The 24,113-nt window shown below is 50.3% G+C and overlaps 1 protein-coding gene and 1 long non-coding RNA gene across 3 annotated transcripts in view; one reads left to right on the top strand and one right to left on the bottom strand.

Annotated features, from left to right (window-relative positions):
• Positions 1-6,401: 6,401 nt before the first annotated feature.
• SERPINA1 (serpin family A member 1) lies at positions 6,402-18,707 on the top strand. 2 transcript variants are annotated; one of them, XM_007987698.3, is made up of 5 exons: positions 6,402-6,688; positions 13,959-14,608; positions 15,937-16,207; positions 17,446-17,593; positions 18,440-18,707. In XM_007987698.3, exons 2-5 carry the CDS (start codon positions 13,963-13,965, stop codon positions 18,629-18,631), a joined length of 1,257 nt encoding a protein of 418 aa, XP_007985889.2. In that variant the 5' UTR covers positions 6,402-6,688; positions 13,959-13,962; the 3' UTR covers positions 18,632-18,707. The 2 variants fall into 2 exon arrangements, with proteins under 2 accessions (XP_007985889.2, XP_007985890.2); XM_007987699.3 differs by lacking the exon at positions 6,402-6,688 and adding an exon at positions 8,396-8,654.
• The window catches only part of LOC103229610 (uncharacterized), a 53,870-nt gene continuing 48,212 nt past the window's right edge, over positions 18,456-24,113 (bottom strand). Inside the window, exons 5-7 of the long non-coding RNA XR_012091040.1 lie at positions 22,248-22,325; positions 20,897-22,132; positions 18,456-18,950 (exon numbers count right to left, since the gene is read on the bottom strand). This is a non-coding gene — a long non-coding RNA (uncharacterized lncRNA). The remainder of the gene's footprint in view (positions 18,951-20,896; positions 22,133-22,247; positions 22,326-24,113) is intronic.

Raw genomic sequence — 24,113 nt, 5'->3', positions numbered from 1 at the left:
CCAGGAGAGGGTTCTTGGATCTCGCACAAGAAACAATTCAGGGTGAGTCCATAGAGTAAAGTGAAAGCAAGCTTATTAAGAAAGCAGAGGAATAAAAGAACGGCTACTCCATAGACAGAGCAGCCCTGAGGGCTGCTGGTTGCCCATTTTTTTGGTTATTTCTTGATGGTATGCTAAACAAGGGGTGGGTTATTCATGCCTTCCTTTTTTAGATCACATAGAGTAAATTCCTGACATTGCCATGGTATTCGTGAACTGTCATGCGCTGGTGAAAATGTGGCAGTGAAGACAACCAGAGGTCACTCTTGTGGCCATCTTGATTTTGGTAGGTTTTGGCCGGCTTCTTTACTGCAATCTGTTTTATCGGCAAGATCTTTATGACCTTGTGCTGACCTCCTCTCTCATCCTGTGACTTAGAATCTCTTAACCAACTAGGAATGCATCCCAGTAAGTCTCAGCCTCATTTTAACCAGTCCCTATTCAAGATGGAGTCACTCTCATTCAAACACCTCTGACATTATAAAGTGTCTTCTCTATGCTGGTCCTCTCTGTGTACTCATTTATTTTGTCTTAACAACCAACTCTAAGACCTTGGAACTGTAATCTCCACTTACACATATGGACAGTGAAGCCACAAGGAGTTAAGTAACTTGTTCACAGTAAACTGAGCCTAGCTCTAACTCCCCCAAATCTCATAATCTTGCCGTAGTCTACACTATTTCAGGTGGTGTCAGGGCCATCATTTTTTCCAGAGCCCTTTAAATAAGGAAGGAGACCCCCAAAAGTCTTACGTGGGGATGTTAGTGTGTGTATGCACACATGTTCAAGCTGTTTGTCTTCAGCACCTTGAGTGCCTTGCCCTGCCCTCCCTGGTAAACCTGAGGGCTCCCGCCCGAGAGAGCAGGGCACTTCTCCAAGTGTGTCCTCAGTTCCCTGAATCCCATCCACACAGCTTCCAGTATCTGAGCCTAAGTTGCTTCACAGAGTCTTCCCTATCTGCTTCCCACGTAGCCCTGCTGGAGAACAGAGGTAGAGGGAAGAGGGCAGTGAAGTCCAGAACACACACGTCCTCATTGTTTGCTAGGAGGGCTGATGTTGACCCAGCTTGTGTTTGCTCTCCTTGCCCAATGCTCTCTGAGGGGGAGAGCCAAACACCAGGCCCCAAGAACCAGTTTAAGTAGAATGGAAATAATTGATTTTTCACTAAATTCCTGAAACAACTTTGTTTTTTGTTCCCAGTCATTTCACTAAATTAAGTTTCTATTTGCCTGCCGTCAAACAACAGGCACACAGTCCCAAGGGTGAAAGAACAAGGAAATACTATCTATTCGACGAGGCACTTTCTGTAATCCTCTCTGCAGCCCCACCATGTCAGGACTATCATCTCCTTTCCACACATAAAAGAGATGAAGTCACTGGCTCTGGGTTCTTGGTGGTTAATGGCAGATCTGGGATTTGAACTATGTCTGACTTCTTTTCCGCTTAATTCCTGAAATCTTTCCAAGACAGTAAGGAAAGGGGAAGGTGGAGGGGAGAGAAAAGAGTTTTTTAATATAGTTTAGCATAGTCTACAACTAGCCATTCCACCCAAAAAAATGAAAATACAAAGACTTCTACATGAATGCCCATAGAAGCTTCATCCATAACAGACCAAAGTGGACACCACCCAGACATCCGTCAGTAAACGGGGTCATTGTGGTCCGTCCACACGATGTTGATGGAATAGGACTCAGCAAGAAGCATAAGCGCACTGCTGATATTGGTGACAACGTAGATCAATCTCGGAAGCATGATGTTGAACTAAAGAAGCCAGACACAGAAACATAGGTAGTGTATTATCCCATTTACAAGCTCTTCTAGAAGAGGAAAAACCAGTCTATGGAGACAGAAATCAGAACAGAAGTTACCTTCAGGAGGCATTGATAGAAAGGGGACTTCACGGATGGGAGAATTTGCTCTGTCTTGCTGAGAGTGGTGGTTACACAGATGCACACACATGTAAAAATGTATTGAGCTATGCATTTAGGAGTTATTGTTTTACTACATGCAAATAACACCTCCATAAAAAGTAAATCAATAAAGACAGGGAAGGGGTGGCGGCACAGGGGGGATGCGGAGAGGCTGGAGGATTCAGGAGTGGCTTTATAGTGTCATCTTATATATTCTCTTCAATCCTCACTTGCAAAGTAGGTATAATAAAACCTTCCTTGCAGGGCTGTTGGGGAAATGAACGTTTGTGAGCACAAATTTCTGACAGAGGCCTTGGCATCTAGTAACCAATCAGCAAATGGGTGGTTTTGGCTAGGATTCTGCTGATGAGCTCAGTAGGGGCCACAAGGAGAATGGAAAGAGGGACGGCAGAGGCATGATGCAACCTCCTTCCCCATCGGTGGATTTCATCATGACAGCTCAGTCCTAGCTCTGCTGTCCTCCCCCGGACTGCTGCCCTTTTCTCATGGGGCAGACAGAGGAAGCAGGTGGAAAAGCAACTTGGGTGGAGGTGGAAGCCCAGGCTTAGCATCAGGTTCTAGGTCCTGGCTGGGAGGCGTTGGCAGCCTGCTAACCTCTCCCTCCTCGGTGTTAGACTCCAGCTTGAATAACAAAGCGACTGGTTTTGTTTTGTTTTACCTAAGAAGTTGCACACCTCACCCAAATTTTTAGCATATGCAAAGTTTTCACACTTTCACCCTGGCAAGACACCTCAGCCACCGGATGAACGAAACGCTCCATTTCCATGATCCTTGATTAACTCCGTTCATGAAGCAACTTTCCATCACCTATTTTGTGCTCAGTACAAAGCCACCGAGATGGAAAAAACACAATCCCTGCCCTCAGGTCACTTGCAGCCTGGTGATGTCACCAAGCTTTGGGGTCGTGAGTCTCACAGCCTGGTTAGAATCTGCCCTCCAGCACTTGCCAGCTCTGTGAGCTGGGGCTAGGTGCTCGACGTCTATGAACCTCAGTTTCCTCATCTATAAAACGAGATAACAGAAATATCGACTTCATAGGCTCGATGTGAGGACGAGGACTTAATCTGTAACAAATGCTTGGAAGGGCTCTGGCATGAGCCATGTGCTCACTGTTAGTTATATGCTAATGTTACAAAGGGATGTGTACGAAGCGTTGTGGAAGCAGCAAGCAGGGAGAAAGAGAGGAAGGGAGAGAGGGAGGTACCTGGTTCAGCATTAGGGTAACACTCTGCCTTGGTTTCCTCATCTGTTTTAAGGAGATAACAGTGGTGCCCACTGCACAGGATAGAGTGAGGTGATGCACATGAAGTGTTTAAGACAGGGCCTGGCAGAGGCCACGTGTGCAAGGATTCTTAGCCACGATTCAGGGAGTGGCGTACCACCGTTGGAGTATTTGGAGATTTATATTATAAAATGGAAGCAAGAGGCCTGTTAAAATCAAGCAAATAGAAATGTTCAAAGTCAACATGAAGGAGTCAACAGGGTAAATCGAACCATTTGAAGCCAAGGTCAGAGTTGGGCAAATTAAGAGGCTTGTTGCTCTCTGTTATCTAAGCCACCCACGTAGGGCATGTGTTTCTGAACAATAAGCCCTAAAGTCCTGCTGGGTCTCCCACAGTCCCCATGCAAGAGTGAGTCCTGCACGCTCAGCCCTGCCTGTGGTTCCCGGAAGGCCTCTGTCACTGCCTGCTCACTTCCTCTCCCAGGGAAGATACCCCAGTGCCATGTCTCGGGGCAAGAGAAAATGAAGACAGACCTGGAACATGAACATGGCGGCCTTGTCAGAAAGCAAGTGTGTGTTGCTGAAACATCAGCAGAGGTTGTCAAAGGGATAAAGAGATAGCTTAAAAGGGTTCCTACTGACCAAAATGAGACAAGTTGACCATATAAAATCAAATCATAATTATAGTTCAATAGGATACATTTCATCTCTTAAATCTTCCAATCCATAATGACCATCATGGCCCATAACCTCAAAAGAGTAAAGTTAAAATAAAGTTCAGAAAAGGTTAGTTGCAATAAAACATTAGTTTTATTAATTTTAACAAGAAGGGGATGAAGCTATAGACGCATTTTTATTCCTTCTTTTAACTATGTTGCCCCTTACAATGTACAGCTTTGCCTTATTTTTCTCTGAGTAAGGATAAAGAGTAAAGGCCGGGCAGGGTGGCTCACACCTGTAATTCCAGCGCTTTGGGAGGCCGAGGCAAGAGGATCACTTGAGGCCAGGAGTTTGAGACCAGCGTGGCCAACATGATGAAATCTCGCCACTACTAAAAATATAAAAATTAGTTGGAAGTGGTAGTGCATGCCTGTAATGCCAGCTACTCTGGAGGCTGAGGCACAAGAATCGCTTGTAATCCCGAAAGTCATGAGGTGGAGTTTGCAGTAAGCCAAGATTGCGCCACTGTAACTCCAGCCTGGGTGACTGAGTGAGACTCTGTCTCAAAAAAAAAAAGAATAAAAACAAGAAGTTGTGAGTAGGCCAAATAGTTCCAGAAAAAGCAGAAATCCACCACCCCCAGCCCCCGACACACAGGAAGCGGCTCAGGAGGTTACGCAGAGAAGGAAAGTGTGTCTGCTGGGGTTTTGCAAGTTGGTTAATTTGAAAGATCCCTTAAGGAGGTAAACAAATGGTGCAAACTTCATTCATTCATCTCCTGGAAGATAAACTTCGAACACCCAACTAACCCCACCAATTAAATGAGTTATAGGAAGACAGACACAAGTGTCAATTATGCTAACAGAGCTCTGTGTTAAATACCCCACCAGCATCGCCTCATTTAAGCCTCACAACTATGTGGGAAAGAGACTTTTATCCCCATTTTACAGATAAGGAAACCAACGCTCAGAGAACTGAGGCCCTCCCCCAGATCCAAGTCCACTTAGCTCCAGTCACCCCACGTCCTCTGCATGTCACAGGTGCTCAGAAAGATGCAGATGCACCTTCAGGAAGCCAAAATGAGCAGAGCCCCTAAAGAGCGGATTGACGGCCTCTTTCTGGAAAAAATGGAAGTTTGAATCTGAGGAGGTGTCCCTCAACAACAGGTGCTGCTCCCCAAGTCTGGGGCCAAACGCAGCAGTTGTTCTCCCACTTAGACCCCTGAGGCCTGTCTATAAGGTTTTTCAGAGCGAGGACACATCCCCAAAGGTCATGGCCTCTGGTGGTTAGCATTGACTTGGGGCCCATCACATGCCAGAGGCTGCCCGAAGTGCTTAAATGTTATTACCTCATTTGATCTTCACAATCCTAACGGAAGTGACTCTTCTTAGAGTCTCCCTATCTCACAGATGAGGGAACCGAGGCACAGAGAGGTTAAGTGGCTTGTCTAAGAGCTCACAGAAAGAGTGGTGGAGCTAAGGCTTGACCCCAGATGTTAGATCCTGAGCCCATGCTTTAACCAGCGACCTGCACTGCCTCCCAAAGAAGGCAGCGGGTGCCTGGGAGGGAGGGTGCACAGCGAGGGTGTGCATGTTGCATGTGTGTGTTTGTGGGGTGACCAGCACTCTTCGGGGCACTTTGCCAATGAGTTCAGCTCCCCTGAAGTCCACTGTTGTTCTCCTGACCAGTCACTCCGTCTGGATTTACTTGGCCCAAGGCCACTGGCACCAGCCTGGCCAACATGGTGGCCAGGCTTACCCCCTCATCTGCTTCCTTGCTGCAGACTCCAAATCTTGACTCCCACATCCCTATCCAGCCTATACCACGAGGCTCCCATCTCCAGGCAGGGCCCTGTGGTGGGGCGGGGCCTCCCCAGATGCCCCTTATTCATTACCAGCTCACGGGATCTTCCCATGATGTATTTCCTCCGAGGGGATCAGCCCAGATGCTGCAATAGACAATTCTGGAAGTAACCGAGTGGACAAGACTTTCCCCATCGTGTCCTGGGGTTCCTGTGGTCACAGTGTCCTTGTGAATGGCCACTGAGTGCTCCCACCTCCCCCTGCCCCCCGGGGTTTTGTCCTGGTGCATTTTCCCAGATCGTCCCAGCCCTTCCTCCCAGGATGGATGTCCAGAGCAGGGCAGGGGCTGAGCCTAGAGCCCTGAAACCAAAAGAACAGGACCCCAAATTCTGAGCCCCTTACTTGCCCCACCTGCTCCCACCCATGCTTTCTTCATTCCTCCTCCAAATGCCCCAGCTCCCCACTGCAATCCCTTCTGCATCCAGCCAGGTCCTATGACACACACCTCCCCAGTGCACACAGACCTGCCCAGCTGCAGGGCTGCCCACTGGGCACATCATAGGTGGTTCAGTCCTCTTCCCTCTGCAGCTGGCCCCAGAAACCTGCCAGATGTTGGTGCCAGGTCTGTGCCAGGAGGGCAAGGCCTGTCATTTCTAGTAATCCTCTGGGCAGTGTGACTGCACCTTTTACGGCAGCTCAAAGGAAGAGGGTGACTCGTCCTGGGTCACAGAGCTGACAGGGCGGGCAGAACAGGTGACATGCAGGGCTCTCTGAGTTTATGAGGGCCCAGTCTTGTGTCTGCCTGGCAATGGGCAAGGCCCCTTCCTGCCCAAGCTCCCCGCCCCTTCCCAACCTATTGCCTCCGACACCCGCCACCCGAGGCCGACTTCCTGGGTGGGCAGGAACTGGGCCCTGTGCCCAGGGCGTGCACTGCCTCCACGCAGCAACCCTCAGAGTACTGAGCTGAGCCAAGAAGGAAGAGGGGATCAGCACTCTGAGGAAAGCCTAGCCACTGCTGCTGCCAGGAATTCCAGGTAGGAGGGGCGGCAACCTTCTGCCAGCCCCCAGGCCACTCTCCTGTGCCTGCAGGAGGAGACGGAGCTTGAGGACAGCAGGAAAGGTGGGACAATGCTGCTGCTGCTCACTCCGTTCCACAGATGGGAGGGACAGTGGGGCTTGGAGTGGGGGTCATGGCACAAATGGGAAAACGAAGGCTCAGAGAGGGGAAGAAATGCCCAGGAGGTACCAAGGGCAGGCGACCTCAACCACAGCCCAGCACTGGAGCTGTGAGTAGATGTAGAGTAGCAGAATATCCATCCAGCCAGCTCAGGGGAAGGACAGGGGCCCTGAAGCCAGGGCATGGAGCTGGCAGGGAAGAGAGCTCAGAGAGAAGGGGAGGGGAGTCTGAGCTCAGTTTCCCACTGCCTGAAAAGAGGGTGGTACCTACTCCCCTCACAGGGTAACTGAATGAGACTGCCTGGAGGAAAGCTCTTCAAATGTGGCCTACCCCACCCCAGTGACCCCTGACATGGGGGAGGGAGGACAGCATCAGAAGGGACTTTCCGGGCACACCCAGCACCCAGCTCTGAGCTGTCCTTGAACTATTGCATTTTAATCTTCACAGCAGCTAAACAAGGTACATACCGTCACCGTCCCCATTTTACAGATGGGGAAATTGAGGCTCAGAGCAGTTAAACAACTCACCTGAGGCCTCACAGCCAGTAAGTGGGTTCCCTGGTCTGAATATGTGTGCTGGAGGATCCTGTGGGTCACTCACCTGGTAGAGCCCCAAGGAGGAGGCATAAGTGGGACTGGTGAATGACAGAAGGGGCAAAAAACGCACTCATCCATTCATTCTGGAAGTATCCACGGCACGTACGCCAGCTCCCAAGCAAGTTTGCACATTGCACAAAGGGTGATGCAATCTGATTTAGGCTTTTAAAGGGATTGCAATCAAGTGGGGCCCCACTGGCCTCAACCCTGTACCACCCCTCCCTTCCATCCCCAGTAGTCCCCAAAGACCTCCATCAACCCCAGGAAGGGGGCCGTGTTCCCAAAGAAAATCCAAGCTGTATACGCATCACACTGATTTTTCAGGAGCAGAAACAGAAACAGGCCTGAGGCTGGTCAGAATTGAACCTCCTCCTGCTCTGAGCAGCCTGCGGGGCAGGCTAAGCAGAGGGCTGTGCAGACCCACATAAAGAGTCTACTGTGTGCCAGGCACTTCACCCAAGGCACTTCACAAGCATGCTTGGGAATGAGACTTCCAGCTCTCTAGGATGCAGGTGAAACACTTCCTGGTTCAAAGAGGTGAAGCGGCCTGCCTGAGACAGCATCACACTTCTTTACAGATCTGCTCTCCCACCTCTACCCTGTCTCATGGTCCCCCATGCCAGCCTGACACTTGTGTCTGCCTCAGTCATGCTCCATTTTTCCATCCGGACAATCAAGAGGGTTTTTGTGTCTAAGGCTGACTGGGTAACTTCGGATGAGCGGCCTCTCTGCTCTGAGCCTCAGTCTCCTCATCTGTCAAATGGGCTCTAACCCACTCTGATCTCCCAGGGTGGCATCAGTCTTCAGCATCAGGCGTTAGTAAATGGTAGATCTTGCTACCAGTGGAACAGCTGCTAAGGATTCTGCAGTGAGAGCAGAGGGCCAGCAAAGTGGTACTCTCCCAGCGACTGGCTGACTCATGCCACCCCCTCCACCTTGGACACAGGACGCTGTGGTTTCTGAGCCAGGTACAATGACTCCTTTTGGTACGTGCAGTGGAGGCTGTACACTGCTCAGGCAGAGCGTCCGGACAGCGTGGGCGGGCGACTCAGAGCCCAGCCTGTGAACTTAGTCCCTGTTTGCTCCTCCGGTAACTGGGGTGATCTTGGTTAATATTCACCAGCAGCCTCCCCCGTTGCCCCTCTGCATCCACTGCTTAAATACGGACAAGGACAGGGCTCTGTCTCCTCAGCCTCGGGCACCACCACTGACCTGGGACGGTGAATCGTAAGTATGCCTTTCACTGCCAGAGGTTCTGGAGAGGCTTCTAGGTCCCCCACGGCCCAGGCAGGCAGCAGGTCTGGGGCAGGAGGGGGATTGTGGAGAGGGTATCCGCCTGCTGAGGTGCAGGGCAGATGGAGGGGCTGCAGCTGGGCTCCTATTGTCCTAATAACAGCAGCCATGAGGGTTGTGTCCTGCTTCCCAGTCCTGCCCGGTCCCCACTCAGTACCTCCTGGTGGATACACTGGCTTTTGTAAGCAGAAGTGCATGAGGGTATCTAGCTCCGCGGTCCTGGCACCCCAGGAAGGGGGCACCAGCCAAGATACAGCAACAGCAAGGAAGCGCAGCCATTTCTTTCTGTTTCTGCAGCTCCTGTGTCTGTCAGGGGCTTCCTATCTGTTGTCTCCTGTAAGCCTCACCACCTCTCCGACTGCTTGGACACGCATCTTTTTCCCCTTCTAGGGATGAGGAGGTTAAGGTTCAGGGAGGGGTGGGGAGGAACGCCGGCTCACATTCTCCATCCCCTCCAGATATGGCCAGGAACAGACCTGTGCCAGGTCTCAGCCTTACATCAAGATGGGTCTCCCCATGCACTGTGGACCTCTGGGCCCTCCTGTCCCAGGGGAGGACAGGAAGCTGTGAGGGGCACCATCACCCAGGGTTCAAGCTGGCATTCCTGAATAATCGCTCTGTGCCAGGCCACGGCTAAGCTCAGTGCACGATTAAGCCTCATAACCCTCCAAGGCAGTTACCAGGGTGATTCCCATTTTACAGATGAGGAAGTTGGGGACCGAGTTATTAATAACTGGCCCCAAATCACACAACATCCATAATTTGGGCTCAGGCACCTGGCTCCAGGCCCCGAAATCCTGAGCCTGGCCCTAGTGCTCACCGTTTCTCTCGGGTCTCAGGCGCTGGATGGGGAATAGGAAGCCTGGGCTGGACTTGAGGCCTCTCTGATGCTCGGTGACTTCAGACAGTTGCTCAACCTCTCTGTTCTCTTGGGCAAAACATGATAACCTTTGACCTCTGTCCCCTCCCCTCACCCCACCCGACCTTGATCTCTGGAGTGTTGGAAGAATTTAATTTTTCCTGCACTGAGTTTGGAGACAGGGGTCAAAAAGCTGACCAAGGCCAAGCTGGCCAGTTTCCCATAGAACGCCTCTAAAAGACCTGCAGCACTAGCAGCAAGAACTGGTATTCTTGAGAACTTACTGTGCACCAGGCACTTCTTGGTATTTTGTGCATATTTAATTTCACAATAACGCTATGACAAAGTCCACCTTTCTCATCTCCGGGAAACTGAGGTTCAGAGAGGTTAAGTAACGTGTCCAAGGTCACACAGCTAATAGCAAGTTGATCTGGAGCAATCTGGCCTGAGAGCCTCTAATTTTAGCCACAAACTGAGGCTGCCCCTCTTCATTTAGCCAGGCCACCTCTGAAGTCTTCTGGTTCAAGACTTCTGGCTCCAACTTTGTACACAGAGACGATTAAATGTCAGGTTTTGCAGTCAAATCTGTTTAATCCCAGACAAAACATCTGGGATTAAATCTCAGTTTTGTAAGCAAGTAGCTCTGTGATTTTTAGTGAGTTATTTAATCCTCTTTGGGCCTCAATTTTTCTGTCTATAAAATAGGGTTAATCATTTGCACCTCATAGGGTAAGCTTTGAGGAGAGATTAGATGATACAGTGCCTGTAAATCGCCTGGTGTTAGTAAGTGTGGCAATGATGGTGACACTGAGGTTGATGTTTGCTTAGCATAGGTTAGGCAGCTAGCAGGCAGTAAACAAATACTTGGAGAATTTAATGGAAAATTTGCCAAACTCAGATGCTGTTCACTGCTGAGCAGGAGCCCCTTCCTGCTGAAATGGGTCCTGGGGAGTGCAGCAGCTGGCCAGGAAGAAATCTGCCATCTCTCGGGCAGGAGCTTAACCTGTGTGCAGGCACAGGGAGGGTTTCCGCACCTGGTGCCCACTCGCGCATTATGTCAGTTATTCCTCATCCCTGTCTAAGGGATTCTTTTCTCCACTGTACAGCTCTGAAGCCAATGCTCACAGAAGTGAAGTCATTTACCCCAGGCCCCCTGCCAGTAAGTGACAGGGCCTGGTCACACTTGGGTTTATTTACTGCCCATTTCAACAGGTCGTTTGACCATAGGCGAGATTCTCTTCCCTGCACCCTGCTGCGTTGCTCTTGGTCCCTTATTTTATGCCCCCGGGTAGAAATGGTGTGAGATTAGGCAGGAAGTGGCTTGCTTCCCTCTCCCTGGCCCTGCAAAGGGTGCTCCCACCTGCCCCAGTTCCAGAAATGTCACCATGAAGTCTTCATTCTTTTGGTTTAAAGCTTGGCCTCAGTGTCCATACACCATGGGGTATTTGACCATCTACTTTCTCCTCTCCAGTCGCCCTCCCAGGCACTAGCTTTTGGGGGTGCCGGGTGCTGCCTCTGATAGAAGGGCCAGGAGAGAGCAGGTTTTGGAGTCCTGATGCTATAAGGAACAGCTTGGGAGGCATAATGAACCCAACACGATGCTTGAGACCAATGTCAGAGCCCAATTCTGCCATTCATCATCTGAGATTTGAGGGCACAGCTGTCTCAGTCCGTGATCTGAGTGCTGGGAAAGTCAAGACTTGTTCCAGCTTTGTCACCGACTTGCTGTATGGCCTCGACAAGGCCTTGACCCTCTCTGGGCTTCAAACTCTTCACTGTGAAAGGAGGAAACCAGAGGAGGTGATGTGACGCCAGGAAAGATGGATGGGTGTGGGGGATTGTGCTCCTCCCAGCTGTCACCCCCTCTCCACCCTCCCTGCACCAGCCTCGCCACCTCCTTTGAGCCCAGCAGCCTCCTGTCTAGGAGGGTGCCTCTTCTCCATCTGTTTTGCTACATCGAACCCAGATGCCATTCTAACCAAGAATCCTGGCTGGGTGCAGTGACACTCACCTGTAACCCCAGCACTTTGGGAGGCTGAGGCAGGCGGATCAAGAGGTCAGGAGTTCAAGACCTGCCTGGCCAACATGGTGAAATCTCGTCTCTACTAAAAATACAAAAATTAGCCAGACGTGGTGGCATGTGCCTGTAATCCCAGCTACTTGGGAAACTGAGGCAGGAGAACTGCTTGAATCCGGGAGGCAGAGGTTTCAGTGAGCCACGATCACACCACTGCACTCTAGCCTGGGGGACAAAGCAAGACTCTGTCTCAAAAAAAAAAAAAAAAAAAAAAATCCTATGTTAGCGTACAGAGGTCCCCAGTGAGGTCTTCTCCCAGCCCCACTTTGCACAACTGGGGAGAGTGAGGCCCCAGGACCAGGGGATGCTTACTCAAGGCCAAATGGATAGTGATGGCCCTGCCAGGACTAGAAGCCACAACTTCTGGCCCTAAGGCCACTCAGCGTATTTAGTGTCCCCACCCTGCAGAGGCCCAACTCCCTCCTGACCTCTGAGCCCTGTAATGATGGGGGAATTTCCATAAACCATGAAGGACTGCACAAAATCCAGTTGGGAAGTGAAAGAGAAACCTAAGGGAGATGGAAATATACAGCACTAATTTTAGCACCGTCTTCAGTTCTAACAACACTAGCTAGTTGAAGAAAAATACAAACGTGTATTATGTAGTGTGTGGTCCGTTCCATTTGGATTACTTAGAGGCAAGAGGGCCAGGAGAAAGGTGGTAGAGAGAAACCAGCTTTAGGCTTCATTTTGTTGCTTTACTGGAAAGAAACTTTTAATAGTCCAGGGGGGTCAATGAATCTCAATATTTGTTATTTCCAACTTTTTTCTCCAGTGTTTCATTTCCCAAATTCAAGGACACCTTTCTCTTTGTATTTTGTTAAGATGATGATTTTACTTTTGTGACTAGTAGTTAACTATGTGGCTGCCAGGCATATTCTCCTCAGCTAGGACCTCAGTTTTCCCATCTGTGTAGACAGCAGGTTCTACTTAGGGGGCTGCAGATTGGTGGTCCGAAGTCTGGGCATATCTGGAGTAGAAGGAGCACTGTGGGGCAGGGCAGGCTCTGTGTTGCTGTGGATGACACTGACTTTGACCATTGCTCAGCAGAGCCTGCTCTTGCCGGTTCAGCCACAGGCCCCACCACTCCCTATTGTCTTAGCCCCAGCTATGAAACATGCATTCCTCACTGGACTATCACCTGAAGGCTTTGAATTTGCAACACCTGTCAACCCCTCCCTCAAAAGGGTTGCCCTCTCAGATCCTTTTGATGTAAGGTTTGGTGTCTAGACTTATTTCACTAAATTCTTCCAACAGTCTCACTTTATGCATTAGGCAAAATGAGGACCAGGGAGATAAATGGCTTGTTCTGGCTCATACACCTGGAAAGTGACAGAGTCAGATTAGATCCCAGGTCTATCTGAAGCTAAAAGAGATGTTTTTTCACTTCCCACCACCACCATCTCCTTTAAAGCAGCACAAAGCCTTGCTTTAAAGGAGAGATGAGCTTCTCTAAAGTCCCTGACAGCAAGAGCCCAGAACTGGGACACCATTGGTGATCCAGATGGCAGGTGAGCTGACTGCAGGGACATCAGCCTATTCTTGTGGCTGGGACCACAGAGCATTGTGGGGACAGCCCCCTCTCTTAGGAAAAAACCCTAAGGGCTGAGGATCCTTGTGAGTGTTGGGGGGAACAGCTCCCAGGGGATTTAATCACAACCCCACCATGCTCTAGCTGGTGCCATTGTGCAAGATGCATTTCCCTTCTGTGCAGCAGTGTCCCTGGCCACTCAACAGTGGGATTAGATAGAAGCCCTCCAAGGGCTTCTAGCTTGACATGATTCTTCATTCTGATCTGGCCCGATTCCTGGATAATCGTGGCCAGGCCCATTCCTCTTCTTATGCCTCATTTGCTTCTTTTGTAAAACAATGGCTGTACCACTTGCATCTTAGGGTCATTGCAGATGTAAGTGGAGCCGTCCAGAGCCTGGGCGCAGGACCTAGATGTAGGATTCTGGTTCTGCTACTTTACTTCCTCAGTGACACTGAATAGGTGACCTAATCTCTCTGGCTTTGGTTTCTTCATCTGAAAAAGAAGGATAGTAGCATCAGCACCTCACAGGATTGTTACAAGAAAGCAATGCGTTAACACATGTGTGCATGTAGAACAGTGCTTGGCATATGGTAAGCACTACATACATTTTGCTATTTTTCTGATTCTTTCAGTGTTACTGATGTCGGCAAGTACTTGGCACAGGCTGGTTTAATAAGCCTTAGGCACTTCCACGTGGTGTCAATCCCGGGTCACTGGGAGTCATCACGTGCCCTGACTTGGGGCCTGGCCCCCGTCTCTGTCTTGCAGGACAATGCCATCTTCTGTCTCATGGGGCGTCCTCCTGCTGGCAGGCCTGTGCTGCCTGCTCCCCGGCTCTCTGGCTAATGATCCCCAGGGAGATGCTGCCCAGAAGACGGATACATCCCACCATGATCAGGAGCACTCAACCTTCAACAAGATCACCCCCAGCCTGGCTGAGTTTGCCTTCAGCCTATACCGCCAGCTGGCACACCAGTCCAACAGCACCAATATCTTCTTCTCCCCAGTGAGCATCGCTACAGCCTTTGCAATGCTCTCCCTGGGGACCAAGGCTGACACTCACAGTGAAATCCTGGAGGGCCTGAATTTCAACCTCACGGAGATTCCGGAGGCTCAGGTCCATGAAGGCTTCCAGGAACTCCTCCATACCCTCAACAAGCCAGACAGCCAGCTCCAGCTGACCACCGGCAACGGCCTGTTCCTCAACAAGAGCGTGAAGGTAGTGGATAAGTTTTTGGAGGATGTCAAAAAACTGTACCACTCAGAAGCCTTCTCTGTCAACTTTGAGGACACCGAAGAGGCCAAGAAACAGATCAACAATTACGTGGAGAAGGGAACTCAAGGGAAAATTGTGGATTTGGTCAAGGAGCTTGACAGAGACACAGTTTTTGCTCTGGTGAATTACATCTTCTTTAAAGGTAAGGTTGCAAAACCAGCCTGAGCTGTTCCCATAGAAACAACCAAAAATATTCTCAAACCATCATCTTTTGAACTCTCCTTGGCAATGCATTATGGGCTATAGAAATGCATGTCGGTGTGGGCTCTTCACTTTTCTACACACAAACACTAAAATGTTTTCCATCATTGAGTAGTTTGAGGGAATAATAGATTAAATTGTCAAAACCGCTGACAGCTCTGCAGAACTTTCCAGAGCCTTTAATGTCCTTGTGTGTACCATATATGTAGAATATATAATGCTTAGAACTATAGAACAAATTGTAATATACTGCATAAAGGGATAGTTTCATGGAACGTACTTTAGACGACTCTAGTGTCCCAGAATCAGTATCAGTTTTGCAGTCTGAAAGACCTGGGTTCAAATCCTGCCTCTACCACTATTAGGTTTTGACAAAGAACAATGCATTCTACCTCCTTGAGGTGCTAATTTCCCATCTTAGCATGGACAAAATACCATCCTTGCTGTCAGGTTTTTTTTAGGATTAAACAAGTGACAAACACCTTGGGAAAAGTGTGGCATACAGCAGGTGGTGGACTCTTCTGTATCTCAGGCTACCTTCCTGCCCCTGAGGGGTTAAAATGCTCTTGAGGCAAAGGAGGGCAGTGGAGAGCAGCCAGGCTGCAGTCAGCACAACTGGGGTCCTGGCTCTGCTGTGGCTTAGGGCAGGCCCCGGTCCCTCTCCAGCCCCAGTCTCCTCCTTCTGTCCAATGAGAAAGCTGGGATCAGGGGTCCCTGAGGCCCCTGTGCACTCTGCATGCCTCGATGGTGAAGCTCTCTTGGCATGGCAGAGGGGAGGCTGCTCAGGCATCTGCATTTCCCCTGCCAATCCAGGGGATAAAGAAAACTCTCAGGAATAGTAAGCAGAATGTTTGCCCTGAATGAATAACTGAGCTGCCAATTCACAAGAGGCAGGGAGCCTTAGACAGGAGGTAACAAATATGCCTGATGCTCCAACATTTTATTTGTAATATCCAAGACACCCTCAAATAAACATACGATTCCAATAAAAATGCACAGTCACGATGGCATCTCTTAGCCTACATCTCCGCGATGTAGAAATTCTGCCTCTTCCTCTAGTTTTGAATTATCTCCACACAGACCTTTTTGGCAGCTTGGATGGTTGGTTTCAGCACCTTTTACAGATGATGAAGCTGAGGCTTGAGGGATGTGTGTCGTCACGGGGGTTCAGGGCTTCTCAGGGAGGGGACTGATGGCTCCTTTATTCTGCCACACTCTTCCAAACCTTCACCCACCCCTACTGATGCCCACCTTACCCTCTCTGTCCAGGCAAATGGGAGAGACCCTTTGAGGTCGAGGCCACCAAGGAAGAGGACTTCCACGTGGACCAGGCGACCACCGTGAAGGTGCCCATGATGAGGCGTTTAGGCATGTTTAACATCTACCACTGCGAGAAGCTGTCCAGCTGGGTGCTGCTGATGAAATACCTGGGCAATGCCACCGCCATCTTCTTCCTGCCTGATGAGGGGAAACTACAGCACCTGGAAAATGAACTCACCCACGATATCATCACCAAGTTCCTGGAAAATGAAAACAGAAGGTGATTCCCCAACCTGAGGGTGACCAAGAAGCTGCCCACACCTCTTAGCCACGTTGGGACTGAGGCCCGTCAGGACTGACCAGAGGGTTGGAGAGGGTGAACACCACATCCCTGGGTCACTGCTACTCTGCATAAACTTGGCTTCCAGAATGAGGCCACCACTGAGTTCAGGTGGCACCGGCCATGCTCCATGAGGAGGACAGTACCCAGGGGTGAGGAGGTAAAGGTCTCGTCCTTGGGGACTTCCCACTCCAGCGTGGACACTGTCCCTTCCCAATATCCAGTGACCAGGACAGGGACAGCAGCACCACCACCACACGTTCTGGCAGAACCAAAAAGGAACAGATGGGCTTCCTGGCAAAGGCAGTAGTGGAGTGTAGAGTTCAAGGGTAGACTGTCCCTGTGGGGATGGGGGAAGAACCTGTGTGGCTAGGCCCAGAAAAGCAAGGTTCAAAATTGGAATAGCCAGGGCATGTTAGCAAAAGGCTTGAGTTTCTCTGTCACTTTATCGGTGCTGTTAGATTGGGTGCCCTGTAGTAAATGATACTCGAATATGAGTCACACATTAGTGTGTCTGTGTGCATTCGTAATTATGCCCATGCCCTCCTGATCTAGTTTATTTTGTACACTGTAAAACCAAGATGAAAATACAAAAGGTGTTAGGTTCATAATAGGAATTGAGGCTGGAATTTCTTTGTTTCACGCCAGCACCTCCTGAGGTCCCTGCTCCAGGGGTTGAGAAAGAACAAGGAGGCTGAGAGGGTAACTGATCAGAGAGCCAGAGCCAGGCTGCCCGCTCACACCAGACCCTGCTCGGGGCGGCTCTGTCTCCCCATGGAAAACAAGAGGGGAGCACTCAGCCTGGTGTGGTCAGTCTTCTGGTGGCACTGCCACCAGCCCATGTTCCTCTGGGTATAGGGCCCTGGGGATGTTTCAGGCTGGGGGCCCAGTGACCAAACACTACAGGGCAGGATGAGACATGCTTCCAGTACACCTAGAATCTCAGAGGAGGTGGCATTTCAAGCTTTCATGATTCATTTGATGTTAACATTCTTTGACTCAGTGTAGAAGAGCTAATAGTAGAACAAACCAAAGCCAAGTTCCCATGTTAGAGTGGGTGGAGGACACAGGAGTAAGTGGCAGAAATGATCAGAAAAGAAAACACTTGCACTGCGGTGGGTCCCAGAAGAACAAAAGGAATGCTGTGCCATGCCCTGAATTTCTTTTCTGCACGGCAGGTCTGCCAACTTACATTTACCCAAACTGGCCATTACTGGAATCTATGATCTGAAGACAGTCCTGGGCCACCTGGGTATCACTAAGGTCTTCAGCAATGGGGCTGACCTCTCGGGGGTCACGGAGGATGCACCCCTGAAGCTCTCCAAGGTGAGATCACCCTAATGACCCTGTTACACCCCGGGATCTGTAGGGAAGAATGTATGGGGGCTGCAGTTCTGTCCTGAGGCTGAGGAAGGGGCCAAGGGAAACAAATGAAGACCGAGGCTGAGCTCCTGAGGATGCCCGTGATTCACTGACTTGGGACGTGGTCAGACGGCGAAGCCAGGCAGGGGCCTGCTATGCCACTGGCACTTTCAGGGCCTCCCTTGAGGTTGTGTCACCGACCCTGAATTTCATCTTTGCCCAAGACCTTCTAGACATTGGGCCTTGATTTATCCATATTGACACAGAAAGGTTTGGGCTAAGTTGTTTCAAAGGACTTTGTGACTCCTTTGATCTGTGAGATTTGGTGTCTGAATGAATGAATGATGTCAGCTAAAGATGACACTTACTTTGGAAAACTAAAGGTGACCAAAGAACAACTGCAGTTCCGTGAACGGCTGCGTTGTCTTGGGGTCTGGGCACTGTGAAGGTCACTGTCAGGGTCCATGTCCTTGAGGAGCTTCAGGCTGTGTGCTAGAAAGGAGAGAGCCCTGGAGGCAGGCGTGGAGTGGCGATGCTCTTCCCCGTTCTGAGTTGTGGGTGCACCCTGAGCAGGCGCATAGGCGCTTGTCGGGAAGATAGACAGAGGGGAGCCAGCCCTGTCAGCCAAAGCCTTGAGGAGGACCAAGGCCTATGTGACAGGGAGGGAGAGGACGTGCAGGGCCAGGGCCGTGCAGCGGGAGAAAGGCCTGAGTGAACACTTCCTGGGAGGTGTCCACGTGAGCCTTGCTCCAGGCCTGGGCTGGGGCACAATTCAGCCTTAGAACACATCTCTGCTTCTCTCCCTTCCAGGCTGTGCATAAGGCTGTGCTGACCATCGACGAGAAAGGGACTGAAGCTGCTGGGGCCATGTTTTTAGAGGCCATACCCATGTCTATTCCCCCCGAGGTCAAGTTCAACAAACCCTTTGTCTTCTTAATGATTGAACAAAATACCAAGTCTCCCCTCTTCATGGGAAAAGTGGTGAATCCCACCCAGAAATAACTGCCTGTCACTCCTCAGCCCCTCCCCTCCATCCCTGGCCCCCTCCCTGGATGACATTAAAGAAGGGTTGAGCTGGTCCCTGCCTGCATGTGACTGCAAACCCCTCCCATGTTGTCTCTGGGTCTTCCTTTGCCTGCTGAGGCCGTGTGTGGGCTCCAGGTCACAGTGCTCTCTCCGGACCCCCTGAACTGTGTTCATGGAGCATCTGGCTGGGCAGGCATTGCTGGGCCAGGATGGAGGGGGCTGAATCCTCAGCTTACGGACCTGGGCCCATCTGTTTCTGGAGAGCTCCAGTCTTCCTTGTCCTGTTTTGGAGTCCCTAAGAAGGAATCACAGGGGAAGAATCAGATACCAGCCCATGACCCCAGGTTCCTCCAAGCATCTTCATGTCCCCCTGCTCATCCCCCACTCCCTGCCACCCAGAGTTCCTCATCCTGCCAGGGCTGGCTGTGCCCACCCCAAGGCTGCCCTCCTGGGGGCCCAAGAACTGCCTGATCATGCCCTAGCCCTGTTCTGTGGCATCTGCAACAACAAAAGAGAGAGGACCGTGTCCTCTTCTTGTCCCACTGTCACCTAACCAGGCTTGGGCCCTGCGCCTCTTGGGCACTTCTGGAAAATGACTGAAGCAGTTTCCTCCTGAAGCCCATTCTCCATGGGGCGACAAGGACACCTATTCTGCCCTTGTCCTTCCATCGCTGCCCCGTAAAGCCTCACATGTCTCAGTTTAGAATCAGGTCCCTTCTCCTCAGATGAAGAGGAGGGTCTCTGCTTCTTTTTCTCTATCTCCTCCTCAGACTCAACCAGGCCCAGCAGTCCCCAGAAGACCATTACCCTATATCCCTTCTCCTCCCTAGTCATGTGGCCATAGGCCTGCTGATGGCTCAGGAAGGCCATCGCAAGGATTCCCCAGCTACGGGAGAGGAAGTATAGCACCCACTGACCCCTGCAACCCCTCTCTTTCTCCCCTGAGTCCTGACTGAGGCCACATGCAGCCTGACTTCTTTGTGCCTGTTGCTATCCCTGCAGTCTTCAGAGGGCAGCCACAGCTCCAGTGCCATGGAAGGAGGCTATTCCTGAATAGCCCTTGTGGTAAGGGCCAGAAGGGTCCTTCCATCCTCCAAGGCTCTGCTAAAGGGCACAGCAGCCAGGAGGTCCCCTGAGCCCCCAGCTGAAGGACAGGCTGCTCCCTCTGTCTCTACCAGGAATTGCCTTGTCCTGTGGAAGGCACTGACCCATCCCAAACTAATCTTGGAATCCCTGTCTAACCACTCACTGTCATGAATGTGTGCTTAAAGGATGAGGTTGAGTCATACCAAATAGTGACTTTTGTAGTTCAAAATGGTGAAATTAGCAATTCAACATGATTCAATCTAATCAATGGATACCAACTGTTTCCCACACAAGTCTCCTGTTCTCTTAAGCTTACTCAGTGACAGCCTTTCACTCTCCACAAATACATTAAAGATATGACCATCACCAAGTCTCCTAGGATGACACCAGACCTGAGAGTCTGAAGACCGGTATCCAAGTTCTGACTCTTCCCCCTGCCAGCTGTGTGACCTTCATGAAGTCACCAAACCTCTCTGAGCCACAGTCATGGCCAGTAAGACCTGCCTTTGAGTTGGTACGATGTTCAAGTCAGATAATAAAACAACGTTTACACCTATTAGAGCAGAGAATAAATAGAACTACATTTCTTGCATTGATGAGCTTTCTGTGAATCAGACATCCCTGTGAAGAACCTCCCTGGCTATTTCTCATTTAATCACTGTAGCAGCACTGTGATGTGTGAGTAGATCCACTGTGCTCTTAAACTCCAAATCTACACATGAGGAAACTGAGGCTCAGAGAGGCTGCTGGTCTCCCACAGTGTCACATAGTTCATAAGTGGCAAAGCTGGCTTGATGGGCTACTCGTTCCTCTGAACCACACCACCTCACCACACTCTCCCCTTCGAGGGTCATGCTAAACTTCTGCAGAGCTAATTCCTCCTTAAACCATAAGAGTTGCTGGTGGCCCACAGCTCACGCCTAGCACGCTTCACGAGAAAAACGCCCTCCACCCAATGTGGAGCAGGCCCTGAGCTGAAGGTGACGAGCAGAAGCTCATCCACCAGATGTTGACACAGCCCGCGGCCTTGGGCGACCCACAGGACTCCTCTTATTTAACTGGCATTTGGTAGGAGAACAGGGGCAGAGTCAAAGACAAGTGGGCTTTCTGGAGCAGCCAGGACAGGGAAGGAGGCTGTAGTGTTGAGGGCATCACCTTAGACACCATTGTTTTACTTTGAAGAATCGTCTGTCACACACGAGTTGACAGTCTGGTTGGGAGAGACTCCATTCAAACTAGCATAAGCTCCCAGAGGAATTCCTGGGCCCCCGTCGAATCAACAGGGATCAGTCAGGGGTGGGCAGAGCGTCATGACAACCTCATTAGGAGGAAGACAAATACATGCCACAAGTCCGTGAGGCAACAGCCATAAGACCTCAGCTTCACTGTATCTTCCAGAGTTTTTTTAAAAATGTATTCACTGTCTAATGTGATCCTCCAGACAGGTCCTGCAGGACTCAGCCTAGGAATCATTATCCCCAAAATACACATGGGGAAACTGAGGCCCAGCAGGTCAAATGCTCTGTCCAGTGTGGGCCTGGAAGGCAGGACTTCTCCACTCTTAGGCCTGGCTGTCCCCAACTGCACACACTTCCTCAGTTCATATGGGATCACGATAAAAACTCCATCCTCCAGAATCGCACTGCGTCAACCTGCTGTGCTCTAACAGCAGCTGAAGGCCGAGCTGCGGGGCATCCTGGGTGTTCCGAGTCAGTTTCCCACTGCAGGCAGGAACCTCATCCTGCTCTGAAACAGATGAGAGGGAAACACAGAAAACAGCTTCGAGCTCAGCCGGGAACCTCAGAGTCATGACCTTTTACCCCACCTAGGAGTTTGCAGGGGACAGAACACACGAATTTGAGATTTTACGCCTAAATAAAGGAAGCCTTGGTTTGAAGTGCAAGCTTTGCCAGACAGGAGGCACCCTGTGAGCCCCATTTGTTAAGAGGACAATAGTCAGGGAGCTTCTGGGTTCTCACACCAGAAATGGGAAATACAGATTATACATTGATCTCCTTCCCAGGAGCAACTTGATCCTCCCATAAATCCGAGCAGGGAGCATTTATTCAAACAACAAACAAGCAAACAGGAGCTGCGTATGGGGGATAGAGAGATGAAACCCAGGTCCGTCCCTGGGAGAATGCTGGTCTACGGCGGTGGGGAACGGTGAATAAATGAGGTGTGCGTCCATGGATCTTGGTGGAGAGGGTCAGGGTGCAAGCCGGGACCTTTCCAGAGGCGTGAGAAATGGTCAGTATACACCCGCAGATGACCTCAAACACCCCAAGGGCTCCTTGAAAGGCTGAGGCCTTTGTGTTGTTCTTGGTTGGAAAATTCACAGGCAGTGGAGTGAACAAGGCACACGGCAGGACTCAGAGCCAGGGACAGCTTCTGCAGGACAAATGGAACGACCCTGAGTAAAGAAGTCAGAGAAGGGCACCCTCACTGAGGCAAACTCCCTCCCCAGCAGGGACCCAGCAGCAACCCAAAAAAGCAGGAGTCTCACTTCTGCATCATATGGGAGAGGGCAGGCTGTGTGATCTCAGGGAAGTTTCTCAACTTCTCTGTGCCATAGTTTCCTCATCTGCAAAATGTAAATCGAATTTGAGGTCTCGATGAAATGTCTTATTTCTCTAAAGTTCCTTGCCCTTGTCCCATGCAGCCTAGAAATCTTCCTCTGGCCTAGTTGTGGAGCCGAGGATAGACCGGGCCTGAATCTCACATTGCTGGAGATGGTGAAGCTGACCAGCATGAGAGGTCAGGTTTTAGAAGCCCAAATCCCAATAGGCATAAGCCTCACCTTCCAATATCAGCTTTATCAGAAACAAAAAAATAACATGTCGTATCCATTTGTCCTTTTCCTTAAATGGATGGCACTTGGGCAGGGCAGAGGGGCTGATTATCCAAGCTGGGAAGACGCTGACAGCAGACGCTTCAATGGCAGGCTAGGAGTTTTCTGATAACTGTCACTGGTATCACACTTACTATTGAAATCGTGACATCAGGAATGATGAAAGGAACTAGAGTCAGATGGTCTGGAGCAGGGAAGTGAGGAGCTGAAACCTCCTTCAGCCTGGTTGCTGTGTCCCCAGGGTGGGTAAAGCCCCTCTGTTCATCCCACATGGAACAAATAGAGTGGGTGAGGAATCGGTCCTTGCTAAAGGGTTGAAGAACTGAGCTGTGAGCTTCTTGACTGCTGCAGCACAATCCTTGCCCGTCCTGACTGATATAACCAGAATTCATGAAATGCATCAAATAAGCCTTCACCTACTATGCAAGCCTGGGAGGGTGACTAAGATCTGAAAAACACAAGGAAAGCTAAAGGAACTCCCACAAGGAAACCCCATTAGAAAGTTCTAGTTACAAGGTACTCAGCACAGGCCATGCAGAAATAAACCCAGATCCGGTGGTGAGCAGGACAGGGTGGGGAGGTGAGTGCTGAGCCACACAGGAAAGACTAATAGAGGCTCAAGCCAGCAAGGGGACGGCCACCACCCCACGCAGTGTTGGCCAACAGCTTCCGGGGCATTTGCTCTCAGAAGTCAAAGCTGATTTTCCAGAATTGAAGTGCTCACTGTTTGGGATGATTTAGGAACAACACCTGCAAAAACGAATGAACAATCAGGGCTAATAGAATTGTGTTTAAACTCTGTTGGGCTTCCTTGACAGAGGGCACGGGGAGCAAACAAAGTCAGCAGTGTGTATTAAGTAAAAAAACTTTTTTTTCCTTTTAATTGGCAGTTAATACCCGCAAAATATGTTCTGAGATTGATCAAGTAAGTGTCCTTCAGCATTAAAATATTAGGATAAAGTTGCTAAGGGCTTCTTAGCAAAGTGGAAAGAACGCAGGAATCCCAACTCCACCGTCTCCTTAGCGTGCAATCCTGAGTGGGCTGTTACAGCTGTCTGTGCCTCAGCGCCCTCACCTGCAAGACAGGTAAAATAATACCTAACTCCTAGGTTACTTTCGTGGATTAATGTGCAAAGCGTCACCCTAAAAAAGTGCTGCTACTTAAATGACCATCAAACATTAATGAATACTGTAGATTCCAAAACTATTAGTTGAGTGGTGTGGCTACCTTCTCCCAACGCCCAATGCTCTGGCAAGGAACTAACAGAGGAATAAATTACAGATAATCACACGTTTGTTACCAATGATCCTGAGCTGGGAGTCAGCCTGCGATCTTTTACCAGGTCCACCAGTAATGTGCCACCTGACACTGGGGACATCCCCTCCCCGAGCCTCAGTTTCCTCACCAGAGAATGTGAGCATTGAGGTCCCTGGAGTCCTGACAGTCTGTAGAGCTCTAAGGGCTTCAGGCCGGCCCCACGTCAGCCTTTCACCTGTGTGCCTTGTGCCCACGCCTGATCT

This window comes from Chlorocebus sabaeus, chromosome 24 (genome assembly GCF_047675955.1).
Source record: "Chlorocebus sabaeus isolate Y175 chromosome 24, mChlSab1.0.hap1, whole genome shotgun sequence".
Lineage (NCBI taxonomy): Eukaryota > Metazoa > Chordata > Mammalia > Primates > Cercopithecidae > Chlorocebus > Chlorocebus sabaeus.
Note: the sequence above shows the minus strand (reverse complement) of the source record. Positions and strands in the feature narration are given on the sequence as shown.

What these genes read in the sequence shown, in the direction of transcription:
- SERPINA1 (XM_007987698.3), top strand. Translation starts at nt 13,963, where the DNA reads ATGCCATCTTCTGTCTCATGGGGCGTCCTCCTGCTGGCAGGCCTGTGC. An exon ending in GAATTACATCTTCTTTAAAG is followed by an intron (nt 14,609 to 15,936) that starts GTAAGGTTGCAA and finishes CTCTCTGTCCAG; the next exon opens with GCAAATGGGAGAGACCCTTT. An exon ending in CTGGAAAATGAAAACAGAAG is followed by an intron (nt 16,208 to 17,445) that starts GTGATTCCCCAA and finishes TCTGCACGGCAG; the next exon opens with GTCTGCCAACTTACATTTAC.